Source organism: Sciurus carolinensis, chromosome 7, assembly GCF_902686445.1.
Source record: "Sciurus carolinensis chromosome 7, mSciCar1.2, whole genome shotgun sequence".
Classification (NCBI taxonomy): Eukaryota; Metazoa; Chordata; class Mammalia; order Rodentia; family Sciuridae; genus Sciurus; species Sciurus carolinensis.
In genome coordinates, this window is record NC_062219.1 from 15356977 (window position 1) to 15371329 (window position 14353).

The following is a 14353-nucleotide window of genomic DNA, read 5'->3' on the forward strand; positions in this document are numbered from 1 at the left end:
TTTTTAGTTTTGCTAAACTTTCACATTGATTTAAAAATCCATAAGATGACAAGGCTTTGCCAAAGCAGCTATATTGAGAAAACAGAAAGTCTCTACTGCCCTTTTAAGAAAACGCATAGATCCAACAGCACGGATCTCAAATATTTAAATAAGAGCTCTTTTGATCAATCTAGTTGAGCAAATGGAGTTTAATTTTCTTGATGAGGGGAACAGGGAGTGAGGAAGAGAAAATGTGCAGGGTCCCAAGAAAGGAGTCGGGCCACCCTACAGCTGCATGAAGATTATCAAATACCAAGTTAGAGGAGTTGAATATTATAAAAGTTTGATGTAGACAACTTATTTGCTAGAAGTAGGAATTAAATATTATACTTCCTACAGCCAGATTCCTAGAAAACAAGCTGAGAAAACTACATTTTTAACTTTTTTACTAACTGCCCAAGTGAGGAAGTTCTGGGTTCAAATCCCAGCACTGCCAGAAGTACAGATATACATACAAATTTGAAATGACCACCACTTAAACCAGAGCTAAAACTTCAGCCTCCTAAACCATCAAGTGTACCTTTCTTCAAATTTCCCAATAAGTCAAAATGCCAAACGCTTGCAGTGTCTCAAAAAATAGGAATTTTTTGTTTGTGAATACTGCAAAAGATGAAGCTTTCACGCCTTATTTTCAAATTCGCACAGATCTGGTTTTTTTCTATTCGGCTGGCTGCTGCGGTTCCTCTCCCGGTGTCCCCGACCCGAAGCCCCTAACAAGGGAAGGGCTACTACACAACCTGAACCGAAAATACAGACTCCCGTGGGCGCCGCCAGGAAGAGTTCTGCTTAGGCAAAGATGGAAGAGGAGCTCTGGATGCAAAGGCGCACGGGCAGCAGGGCGCGCCTGGCCTCCCAGGCTGCCCACCCAAAGGCACAGCGGAGCGAAGAAAGCACTTTCCTCGCCCCAGGCCGGTCACCGAGGGGGGCGAAGCCGATCTGGCTCGCGCCTTACCTGTGATCGTAATGGTCCCCAGCATATTTTACTAGCACGAGTCCAGCGGCCAACAAGTGGGCCGGTCCTTGCCCTCCTGGGCAGCTGGCTGCAGCCTCGCCCTCCTTCCTACCAACCCGCTGAGGTCTTGGTGTGAACGGAAAGAACGAAGGGCCAGCCGCCGTAGAGCTCCACCGGGACCGAGATGTCCTCCGAGCCGCAGCGCGAAGCGGCCCGCGAGTGCGGATCCCGGCTAATTATAGGCGGGCCCCGCCCACTCGCCACGCCCACCCCCACGCCCCCGAGCGCGAGCGGAGCACCTCTCCCCGGGCTTGGCTCGGCCGCGGGAGTCACGTGTGCACCTGACAGGCGGGCACCCTCCGGGGCTGGTCTCCTTGCGGTCAGTTGCCGGGAGGAATACGACCCGGAGCCGCAGCTTTTGATCCCAATGGTTCCTTCGTCCCTGGCTGACTTGCACATCTCAACTTTTAAGATGATGTAAAGGAAATAACCGCACAGATATTAAATTCTCCTTCAATTTTTAATACCGTGTTCTGTATCCTTCAGTTTATTTGATGGCTGATGAGGTGCGATACACGGCTCCCCTCTTCACACCTATGGTACTTTACATTTCACCATCCGTTTCTCACACAGGCACACGAACGATCTGAGGACTGGCAACTCTCAGTAGTCCTGTTTCCTGAACGCTTCGAGAAAGAATGTTAGAAAGCAAACCTTGCCTTCCACATTTCATCAAGGCAACTTTTTAAAAGTAGAAATACTTGAGCATTAGGTCTTTTTTTAAAAAAATGTTGTAAGTTGGCTAAATATTTAGATCAAACTATGCCATATTCCAATATATAGACAGTCTCATGCCTCCAATGGACAAGCCCACAGCAAGAAAACCAAGCAGAGCCTATACTAAAAATTCAGGCCGGGTTTTGTGGGGCACGCCTGTAATTCCAACTGCTTGGGAGTCTGAGGCAGGAAGATCAGAAGTTCAAGACCATCCTCAGCAACATAGGGAGGCCCTAAGCAACTTAGCAAGACTCTTGTCTCAAAATAAAAAATTGTAAAAGGGCTGGGGATGTGCTCAGTGGTTAAGGTCCCTGGGTTCAATCCCAGGTACCAAAAATAATGATTTTTTTTTTTTTTTCCAGAAATGTGGTTGGGGCAGGGGGCGCCACTGGAGACTTATGTCAGTAGTCTAGAATGTTTGTCTAGCATGTACCCAGGCCTTTGGTTTTATCTTAAGCACAGAAAGAAAGAGACAGAATTAAGTTGTATTTTTAAAAACTAAGAAATTCAGGGAGCCCTAGAATTCTTCAACTCTTTCAGTGAAGTTTCAGATTTGCTCTACGTAAAGATACAAGTGATAATTGACAGTTTATCACACTTTTTTTACACACGGTGTTGTATGCCAGGATTGTTAGGGTGGGTCCGTTCGGTCCCCTGCGTTTCTTCCCTTCTTTTCATCTTTTTCCTATTTATCACTTCACGCCTTGCCTGCCTGACCCCATTAGCCTTGGCTCTTCCCCTAAGCAAACAAAGAGAAAAGTTTTACTATTGCTCTTTTCTTCAGACCGTGAAGATCTCGTTCATTACTGCTTCAGGCAGGAGGGTGGGGGGCCTCCGCATGGACCACTGTGGACACAGCAACCCCAAGGTGGGGGGAGAACCAGAGAATCCAGGGAAAGCTGAAGCCCAGGCCAGACGCGGGGGCTTGGCACGTAGTTGCTCCTTGTAGTCACCAGGCGGCGCTATGCTCCACATTCAGGCCTAGAGTGAGCAAAACGAGGGCCACTTTTGTAGCCGGCAATCAGGTTTTACTACAGAAATTAGCTTCCGTCTCCCCCCAAAAACGTGGCTTCCGTCCTTTATTCCCGGAAACACCCAACCCGGCTGTAAATCTACATGTGCGTAGGGAGCAATGGGTCTTTTCCGGATATAGCAAGATATTGTCTGGGGGCTGCTTCCCATTCCCAGTCACGTGGAGGCTTCCTAACCTTTCATCTTCCCTAGAGGATCCTCAACTTGAGTTCCCAAGTCGCTTCGGCTGTAATGACAATCTGGTGTGTCTGAAATACTAAGGGTCCCTCTGCAGTCTTCACTGGAGAGGGGACGAGGGCAGTTCAGCCATTTCTCTCCTCCCAATGCCCGGACTCCCATCCCAGCCTGGGAGGGTCCTGGCTGAACAGCTCATGAAAAAGAAGCCTCTGGAGGTTGCATCAGTGGCCTTCAGTAAATGAGCCCTGTACCCAGAGTCATCTCAGGAGACCAGGGAGGTCTCCATCCTCAATCACCTCTCAGCACCAGCTGACATGGACATCACGTGGCTGTGACCCCCCAGCTCCACTGATTTTGACTTTCCCTACCTATATCACCAGCACCTGCCTTTCTGAAAGTCCACAGACCAAGTGACATCTATTTCACTGATCTGGATAGGGAAAACATTCCACAAGTCACAAAGTCGAGGCCCCAGATGGCATTTTCAAAGGTAAATGTATTAGTCTCGGATGGTGGCACTTAACTTTTTCTTTTTATGACACTGATGACAATCTCTGATGTGAGAGTCTTAAGGAGGCAGTTAAAGTCACAAGGCTGAGCAACAGATAATGCAGCAAGCTGTTGACTCTCAGCAGACTGTTCTCCTTTGATCTTTACCTCTCAGAGCAATCAAGGCCAGCACGCAAGGCATGGCTGCCCGGACAGCACCCCTGTGAGTGGATTTACAAAGAAGAGCCATCAATCAGGAAAAGCAGAAGCAAAGTCTACGCCTGGGGTCCATATACCAGGCAGGCAACTTCCGTTTGATATAACCTCCGTTCTCTATTAGTTTTTGTTAAATCATGGTTTTTAGAGGTAGACCATCACCACCTAAAGCAAAAATTACAGGAAAATGTTTACCAGGTCATCAATTAGGTGGATGATGGAGGAAAAAATGTTTCCAAAATCTGCATGGCTCATTCAAAAAATACTTACCACGTTTTTGCTCTATATTTATTGTGCTAAACATCCAAGGACACAATTAGAGACTGTCCCTGGCCTCAGGGAACTTGGAGGCAAATGGCAGGCACTTGCCAGAGGCCAAGGTGGGCATAGTCTGGTTTAGTTCATCTCTGGAAGTGTGGGGGTCAGGCCCACCTGGGGCTTGGAGGTGGACAGTGTTTCAGAGTCAAAAGCAGGCAGGGACAGAGGCACAGAGAATATGGCCACGGGCGTCATGAGTGTGTCCCTTACAGGTGCATGCTCAGATCTATGTGGGCAGGCCAGGTGGGCAGAGGAGGCCAGAAAGAACTGAAAAGGAGGCGAAGAATATTAAACTGGGAAGGTTTTAGAAGGACATCTGAAGAACTTTGTAACAACCCTACTTAAAAGTAGGCAAAAAAATGTGAATTCAGTAGATGCTTCTCTATAGAAGATATGCAAATGGCCGGTGAACACATGAAAAAAATGTTGAACATCTTTAATCATTAGGAAAATGCAAATCAAAACCACTTCATACCCACTGGCATAAGGATGATCTAAAAGATAATAATCAAAACGACAACAATAGCCAGCTTGCGGTGGCACACACCAGTCATCTCAGCTACTCGGGAGGCTGAGGCAGGAGGATCACAAGTTTAAAGCCTCAACAACTTAGTGAGGCCCTAAGCAACTCAGTGAGACTCTGTCTCTACATAAAATATTTCTTAAAAGGAGTAGGATGTGGCTCAGTGGTAAAGTGTCCCTGGGTTCAATCCTGGGTACAAGGAAAAATAAAAACAATAAGGACAAGAGAAACTGGAAATCTCAGACACTGCTAATAGGAATGCTAAATGGGGCAAATGCTTTGGAAAACAGTCTGGTAGGTTCCCAGAATGTTCAACCTAGATTTACAAGTTGACCCAGCAATTCTCCTAGATGAACACACAAGAGAATGAAAACACAGCCACCTGCAAAATCTTGCTCATGGCTGTCACAGCGGCATTACACACAGCAGCCAAAGATTTTGGTATCTGCAGGGATTTCTGGAACCAGAACTCAGAGATACCAGATACCAAAGGAGAGCAGTACTATATGAGGTATCTATAAAAGTCGTCAAATCCATAGACACAGAAGGTGGAATGGTGACATCCAGGGGCTGCGGACGGTGGCTAGGTGGGTTTAGAGTTTCAGTTTTGCAAGATAAAAACAGTCCTGGAGATTGCTTGCACAACACTGTGAATGTATGTAATACTGCTGAGCTGTGCACTTAGAAATTATTAAGATGGTAAATTTTAAATTTTATATTATGTGTATTTTACCCCCGTGGGTGGGTGGAGATATATAGGTACGTGTACAGACACACACATACACACACACACACACACACACACACATACACACACATACAGCACAGATCAACAAAACCGCAGTGAGGGAATGCACCACAGCAGAAATAGACAAGGCCTATTCCCCCAACGATTTCACAAGCCTTGTGAAATTGCTCAGAAGTCAGTCAGTCCCTGCCAGTACCGATCACAGAACCCTATTCTCCAAAGCGCCTCCTCCCTTGGGCCCGCCGTTTAGGAGCAGAGAATAGGTTTCAGGAGGCAGGCTTTGGGGCTCGGGACTGGGGTCTGCCCTGGGCACAAGGACTTCGCCAGATGGTTTAATGTCTCTGATCTTCAGCTTCCTCCTTGGCAGGGCTGTTGACACGACACACACAGAGCTCAGGAACCATGGCCCGCAGCTACTTTAAATGGGTCAAATGCATGTTCTGTGAATTATATCTCACTGAAGCCAGTGTGTTTGCTCATCCTTTTTTTTCTTTTTCTTTTTTTAAAAGAACTTTTTCATTGATACTAAAAACCATAGGAACCACTGGAGGTTTGGAGACAGGGTTTGGTGGTCCAGGAGTAGAACTGATCATTTAGAAAAGCTAGTGGGAAAGAAAGCCAGAGGAATACTCTCCAGGGCGGGGAGAGATGGAGCGGACGTTGGAGGAAGGAGCCAAGAGCAGAGGCACCAAGGACGGAGGACCGCCCACGCAGCAGCGGAAGCCAACTGCAGCCCTGCAGCCCTGGGAGATGGCCTAGTCAGAATGAGGCCCAGGAGGTGAGAAAGCCTGGAACCCCAAGGAAGGGGGCCTGAAATGCACCCCAAGAGTGGGCAGAGATCAGAGGCGAAAGTGGCTTCAGACTCCAAATGTGCAGAGGGTTGAAAAACAAATGACACAAAGTAGCCACCCAGGAAGAGGGTTGGGGAGGCACCCCACTTCGGGGCCAGGACTGGGGGGTGAATATCTACAACACAGACCTGAACTTCTCTCTCTTCCACTTTCCTGAAAGGGAGGGACAGGGGCCAATACACCCACTAACTCCCCCAAGGATGCCTAAGTATTTGACCCAAATAGGAAAATCAGGGACCAGAAAGATGGGTTCACATCAAACCCAGCCCTCCCTGGTCTCGGCTTAAACTTGCTCTTCAACCTGGTGTCAATGACCCTTGGAAAAGAAGCCAAAAGCCAGGGGCTGGAAAAGGACAGGTAAAATCTAAGTAAGAGACAATCCACGCCAGTCCCTTCTTTAAAGGCCAGGCCCTGGGTTCCATCCCAGCACTGTTTAAACACAGGTTTTTTAAAAGCTGTTCCACCTGGGAAGTTGGTGGGGGACAGGATGGTTGCTAGGTATGGGGTGCAGCTGGACAGGAGGAATAACTTCTAATGTTCTGTGGCACAGTGGGATAGCCCTGGCTGACACCAATTAATTGAGTATTTCAAAGTAGGTAGTAGAAAGGATTCTGAATGTTCCCAGCACAATGAAGGAATAAATGTCAGAGTTGGTGGATACGCCAATTACCCTGATCCAATTATTGCACTGTACACAGAGGGCAAAATGTCTCACTGTACACCATAAAGATGAATAATTACTATGTGCCAAAAGTAAAAATATTTCTAAAAACTAATTAAAACTGGATAACTGTAGAAGAAGAAATGAATATAGATACATACACAGTCATCCTTCAGTATTTGCAGGGATTGGCTCCCCAAAATCCTCAGATTTTCAATTCCTTTCTATAAAATGGTGTCATATTTTACACAACCTACGCACAGCCTCCCTACCTTAGATCATCTGGGCTGCTTTTAACACCTAGTGCAATGAAATTCTATATAATAGTTGGTAGACTGTATCATTTGGGGAATAATGACAAGGAAAAAAGTCCTTATGTATTCAGTATATGCACATACACAATCTATCTATCTATCTATCTATCTATCTATCTATCTATCTCTATTTCCATCTCTATCTCTCAGACCAGGGATGGAACCCAGAGGTACTTAACCACCAAGCCACATGCCCATCCCATTTTATATTTTGAGACAGGGTCTGGCTACGTTGCTTAGGACCTCCCTAAGTTGCTGAGGTTGGCTTTGAATTGCCATCCTCCTGCCTCAGCCTCCCAAGTCACTGGGATTACTGGCACGCGCCACTGTGTCCTAGAATATTTTTTGATCAAAGATGAGTTGACTCCATGGCTGGTTGAGTCCATGAATCTGAAGCCCTCTCTGGAGCTAATCAGTCACAGATAACAAGGGAAAACTGGACTTTAATTGAGTCACCTGCACATTATGTGAATTACACCTCAAAGAGTTGTCTAGTTTGCTTGTGGGCTGAATCTAAACAGCACTGACAAGTGAGACACGCAACAGCCAGGGGTCCTAGGGTCAACATACTTTCAAGTCTCTGCCCCATGCAATGAACACAGACGGATACTAACTGAAATTTCTGACCCAGCCTTGTTGAATTTGTGTGTGTGTGTGTGTGTGTGCATGTGTATGATTTAATGGGGCCTCACATACACTAAGCCAGTGCTTTACCACTGAGCTACATCCCCAGTCCTTTTTTTTTATTTATTTATTTATTTTTCCTTTTTATTTTCTGTATTGAGACAGAGTCTCACTAAGCTGCTAAGTCTGGCCTTGAACTTGCAATGCTCCTCCTCAGTCTCCTGAGACTGGAATTATTGGCATGCACACTGCTCCCAGCCCCAATTTTGCTTTTGTGAGGAAGAAAAAAAGAGAATACCCCAAGAAAAATCACAAAGACAAACCAAAGTAGAATCATGGGCAATTTCTGTCTCAAGAATTTTCTACACTTTATAAATTCCTTTGCAACTCATCTTTATCACCTTTATGACTGGAAGTCAAACACACTAGCCTCAGGGCTGTGGGTCATACAAAATGGTCCAGCACTACCTGGGAAACCCTAAAACTCAAAGTTGCAAGACTTGGAGCATTATCTTTGATTTTCTATCAATAATGGAAAATGGGCACCTGTATTCCCAGTTACTGGGGAGACTGAGGCAGGAGGATCACTTGAGGCCACAAGTTCTGGGTCAGCCTTCAGCAACATGGCTACACCCAATCTTTAAGGAAAAAAAAAAAAAAAAAAAAAGGTCTAAATTTGTATCTTAAACTCTCTAATGATGGGAATCTGAACACGGATGAAAGTCTAAAGCAAAGGGAATTCTTTAAAAATAATGAAATAAGCCAGGCCTGGTGGCGCACGCCTGTAATCCCAGCAGCTTGGGAGGCTGAGGCAGGAGGATCGTGAATTCAAAGCCAGCCTCAGCAAAAGCAAGGTGCAGAGCAACTCAGTGAGATCCTGCCTCCAACTAAAATACAACTAGGGCTAGGGATGTGGCTCAGTGGTCGAGTGCCCCTGAGTTCAATCCCCAGAACTCCCCTGTCCCCAAAAAAGAAGTAAATAAAAATAATGAAATAAGAAAATACTTATTCCACCAAATGTGTTCAGGGACTATAGGAATAAAAATCAAATTCCCTGAGTGACTCCAACACTTATAAAGTCCTTTATACCCTAATATAGTTATTTTAGCTTTCCATTGCTATAACTAAAATACCTGACAAGAACAATTGAGAAGAGGAAAAGCTTATTTTGAGCTCACGGTTTCAGAATCCATGGCCAGCCAACTCCATCGCTCTGGGCCTGAGGTGGGGCAGAACGTTATGACAGAAGGGCACGGTGAAGGAAAGCTGCTCAGGGCACGGAAGGAGAAAGGGAGAAGCCAGGGACAAGACAGAGTCCAAGGCCAAGCTCCAGTGACCTACATCTTCTCGCCGTGCCCCCACCTGCTTACAGTAACCAAAGTCTGTTCAAATTATTAATCCATCAAATGGACTAACCCACCCATCCGATGAGCTTACAGCTGTCATAATCAAATCATTTCATCATGAACGTTCCTGCAATGCCTAACATATGAGTTTTTCAGGGGACATCGAAGATCCAAACCATAACGATAGTCAAAAGAGGATCCTGAAGTCTGCGAAGCTGGTTTCTGGTCCTTGCTCTTCTGTTAGCTGTGCAACCAGGGTCAGAGTATTTAAGTCCCTGGGCTTCAGCTGATGGGAGAACGAGAATACCTCCAAGGCAGTGTTATTCTGAGGTGCTAGAGGAGGTCAGCACCAGCACCAGCAAGTGTTTTGTTCTGTCTGAGATGAGGTCTGTGTTGCCCAGGCCTTCTCAACTCCTGGGCTCAAGCAATCCTCCTACCTCGGCCTCCCAAGTATCTGGGACTACAAGAGCACATGCCCAGTTTGTGAGTGTAGTTTAGAAGGGGAATATTAGCTATGCATTCTCAGTAAGGGAAATACTGCCCTCAACGGGGTGAAAAAAAATTAGTTTGGGGGAAAGACTAATCTTACTTGTATAAGAACAAAAATGCCTTTTCATCACCCGTGTCTCAAAAATGCATTATAAGACAGGTTCGGAAGCACATGCCTCTAATTCCAGCTGAGGCTCATTCAAGGCCAGCCTGGACAAATTAGCAAGACCCTGTCTCAAAATGAAAATTAAAAGGTCCAGAAAGTAATTTGGTGGTAAGCAGTCCTGGTTTTTAAGTATTGGGTTCAATTTCCAGTACTAAAAAAAGACAGTAGTAAAAATAATAGTATGAGCCCTGAGTCAGTCATGTAGGTGATAAACCTTCTAGTCGCCACATTAGAAAAAATAAAATCAACAGTTGAGGTTGATTTTAATATATTTTATATAACCCAATATATCCATGTTAGGTCAACATGTACTTGGTAAAATTAATAAATTATTTTAGATTCTTTTATATTTTTGTACTGAGTCTTTGAAGCTTGATATGTACTTTACACAGAATACACCGCAAATCAGATTCACACACAGTCAGCGCATAGCTCTGAAACTATGAAAATAACTAACATCCCCTTTGTGGGCACACAGGAATGAGTCCCAGTGACAAATCTATCTCTGATTCAGTATCTCTGTCTCCTGATATGGATGACCAAAAGATACCCAATCACAGCATCCATCCCCTTTGTACATGTACAATCTAGAATTGGCCTTTGGTTCCCCAGGCACAATCTAGAACTGGTTTTCAGTTCTCCCAGGTACAATCTTGAATTAGCCTTCAGTTCTCCACAGTGGTCTTCAGAATAGGCCCAAATCCTACAAAAACACCCCTCTAACAATTCATTACTCAGACAACCATGAAGGATCTCCCCCACTACAGCAAGCCACTAAAAAAAAAAAAAAAAAAAAAAAAAAAAAGAAGAAGAAGCTAACTAACTAACTAACCAGCTAACCTGCTTTGTCTCCTGGTGAGTTCCTAGTGGTCTCTAGATGGCAAGGAAGTCAATTCCCTTGGTAGTTTTACTTGGCACAGTTTTTTCACTGTCTCTTAATGTGGGTGAATATAGTCAAATCCATGACTCTTTCTACACTTTCACAGTGAAAGCACCGCACAGTGACCAGTGACTTCCACATGATGTTTTACTTACAGCTCAATCTAGTAGTATATTTAGACTGGCTTCAAATAAAAATGCAAAGAAAAAATGAACACTTGTAAAAGTAAAAAGCTCAACAAGTTCCCCAGGAGACGACGAGATGTTTATACTGAAAGAGGGTTAAACAGAGTTTCTTGGGGGCAGAGGCATATCCAAGGGCACCATCAAAAAAGGCGGGTTGAGTTGATGCAGCAGGTATTAGATTCCTCGGCTCCCATGATGCCAGCAACCGGCCAAACACACTGCAGGAGGGGACAGAAGGGTCCTGGGGGAATGGGGGGTGTGAGTAGAGAGAGGTTTGGGTTCTCCTACCTCATCCTACGGGGAAGGCCGCCATTGCTTTGCCTTCCCTAGGACACACCAGCACATTTTTACATAGGAGAAACCTGCTCCTAAATCAGACATGTAATGAAAACATCTAACTTGAAAGACCACAACAAAACAAAATAAACAAAATCAAACCCCAAAAGCAATTTCAAACAGACTATGCATAAAAATAAACAGTTTAAAAAGAAATCCTGAGGCCTGAGTGTAGCTCAGCGGTAGAACACCTGTCCCGCATGCACAAGGCCCTGGGGTACAGCACCAGTGCCACGTGCTCCAAAATTCTGTGCTGGCTTCAGCAGCACAGGTACTAAAATTGGAAGGTATAGAGAGGATTGGGGTGGCCCCTGTGCAGAGATGTGCAAATCCTGAGGCATTCCGTATTTAACAACAACAATTAAAAAAAAAAAAAAATACTGGGAGACCAAAGATATTGCAACCAGGAAAAAAAAAAGGTGATACATTCTAAAGAGAGGATTTAGAACTCCCCCCAAATCAGTTCTCAGAATTTTTAAAAAATAGTAATTAATATGAAATCTAGACTTGAAGATATTTTTCCAGAAAATAGAGGCAAATATAATGCAATAGAAAATGCGGGAGGAGGGATTTTTAAATGAGGATCTGTCTAGAAGGCCTAACAGCTGAATGATAGTAATTCTGGAAGAGAACAAAGAAAAACAAGGGAAATGGAAAAAATACTTTCTCAGAAATAAAAGGCATGGAAGAACGCAGAAGGACCCAGCAAGCTGGATGGACATGGATTCACATGGAGATTTATGTCTCCTCAGTGCAGCGGCAGACTGAAGGATTCCAGGAGCCACACAAGGGATCAAGACTCAGAAGGCCCGGGTTCCACACAGACAACCCAGATAGAACTCTAACGTGTCCCAACAGGCCAAACGGAAATTAACTCCGCCAAGACAATAGCCGGGGCCCAGACTTTGACAAGCACAAGGCTAAGACCGTACTTTGGTGAAAAGCCCTTCATGGAGTGTCCTGGTCCACTTGGGCAGCTGTGACTCATTACTGTACAGCAGCAGCTTCGAGACAACTGACATTTCTCACAGTTCTGGAGGCTGCAGGTCCAGGTCTCAGGGCCAGTATGGTTGGGTCATGTGAGGGCAGATTCCTCACTTCTCATATCTATCCAGATGGTAAAAGGGAGCTAGGCAGGACTCTGGGTCCCTTTTATAAAGCCACTAAGCCCATCAGGAGGGCTCTGACCTTACCTCCAAAGGCTCTATCCACGGGTATCCACTTGGGGGTTAGGATTTCAACATATGAACAGGGTAGGGGGTGACATAAACAGGTAGTCCATAACACAGGGCTGACACACTGAGGTCACAGGCCTTACGATGGGGTTTGCTCTTAAGGCAAACCACTCTGCTGCAGAATATGAATCTTCTCCAGATGAAGACCCAACAATCGGAGAGTGGGAATTCTCTGACCTTTATCTCTGGCCACTGTATTGTGTAAGGCTGTCCTGCTAATGATTATGTGGGACCAGTACCCAAAGGGGACTGATAATTAAGGGGCTAGAGACAGGAGCACACATCGGTATTTTCTTTTAGCAACAACATCCTTGATGTCTATACACCAGTCACTTACTTCTGTGTCAATGACTGGCCTCCTTTAATCAATTTCTTGAGGACATAATACTTGGTTCAAAGCAAACCAAGATATTCTCGTGCTTTAAAGAGTTTGAGAAGCTGGGTGAGGTGGCAGAGTCCTATAAACCCAGCAGCTCAGGAGGCGGAGGCAGGAGACCTGGAGTTCAAACCCAGCCTCAGCAACTTAGTGAGAAGCAACTCAGCAAGACCCTCTCTCTAAATAAAATATAAAAAAGAGCTGGGGATATGGCTCAGTAGTTAAGGGCCCCTGGGGTCAATCCCGGGTTAAAAAAAAAAAAGTTTGAGAAATAAACTCTTCTTAAATACTGGGAATACTGAAAGGAAACCCAGTTAGGCTTGGCAAGATTCCATCAAGTAAATTCCTATTGGAAAAAGCATTTTTCTTTTAATGCAAGGCAGCTTATTTTCTCTGGAGATTTGCTGCCGAGAGGAGAAAAGATGAAAGGAAAGACGTGATCGATCGATCGCATTCTTAGAAGGCTGCCGGGTGGAAGAGAGGGTGAGCTTGCTCCCTGCGGTTACGGAAGGCAGAGCTGGAGCAGAGACGGGTCAGAGGGAGGCACGGTTTCACTGCAGTAGAATAAACGGCCCCCTTTTATGGAGAAAACTCCCCCAAATCCTCAAGGATATGCGCAGAAGCGCGTCCTGCGCGGGGGCGGGGACTGGCACAGTCGGTGTCAGAGTTCCTTTTACTGAGACTCCTTGGTCCCAAATGGGACTTTCCGACCGGACAGTCACAGAGCCATGTACCCCCTCAGACTCACCGCTGAAGTTCGAATCCCCAGCACCCCAGGATACAACCGCACTTGCAGGGAGACCAATCTGGAAGCCCTAATCCAACCTGACGGGAGTCCTTATGAGAAGAAATCTGGACACACAGGGACACCCGGGATGCACCCAGGAAGGACCATGCGAGGACACAGTGAGAACAGACACGTGCAAGCCAAGAGGAGCGGCCTCGGGGGAAACCAACGCTGCCAACACCCTGACCTTGGACTTCCAGCCTCCGGGACTGTGAGAAGACAAATGTCTGCTGTTGGGCCACCAGTCTAGCGCCCTAGCGGATGGACACAGCACGGTACCGGCCTCGCGCGGTGCTGTCCACTACGCTGCACGTCCGTGCACGTTCGTGCACGTCCATGAAAGCAAGCAGTTCATGGATAAATTAAATCCAGCACGTATGGAACTCTCGGCCGTGTAGCGCTCAGTGGGCTGCCCGCCAGCGGATGCAGCCCGGCAGGTCCGCAGCTGCCCCGCAGCGCTCTGCCGGCGTGCACCCGCCGGGTGTAGCCTGGCGGTGGCAGGCCGCAGGCGGGCGCCTGTTGCCCTGCAGACTGGCTCTCACCTTGGGCCTCGGGCTGCCTATGACCAGCGCACCCTAAGACCTCGTGGGGCTCCTTCCTGGGCGGCCAGCCGCAGGACACGCCTGCAAGGGGGCATGACAGCACCCCCAGATGTCAGTCTGCCACCCTAGCCAGCCATTGGTCCACCTGTCTGCTTGTGCTCTGCAGCCATTGGCTTAATCCCTAGGAATTTTAACTGCTCAGCAATTGAACCGATCGTCCTTCGTCCTTCGCAGGGAAGTACAACCACTTAAGCGAAGCTCCCAGCCATGCTCTCTTTCCAGTGCTCGCT

At 46.4% G+C, this 14353-nt stretch overlaps 1 protein-coding gene across 2 annotated transcripts in view; it reads right to left on the reverse strand.

Moving 5' to 3' along the window:
• The window catches only part of Akap12 (A-kinase anchoring protein 12), an 89049-nt gene that overhangs the window by 21050 nt on the left and 53646 nt on the right, over positions 1 to 14353 (reverse strand). The window contains exon 1 of one of the 2 annotated variants that reach the window (XM_047558076.1): positions 992 to 1179. The exons of the other annotated variant lie outside the window; for it this stretch is intronic. Within the exon in view, the coding sequence (XP_047414032.1) occupies positions 992 to 1016 (25 nt within the window). The 5' untranslated portion in view covers positions 1017 to 1179. Of the gene's footprint in view, positions 1 to 991; positions 1180 to 14353 lie in introns of those variants that run through there. 2 annotated transcript variants of the gene reach the window in all.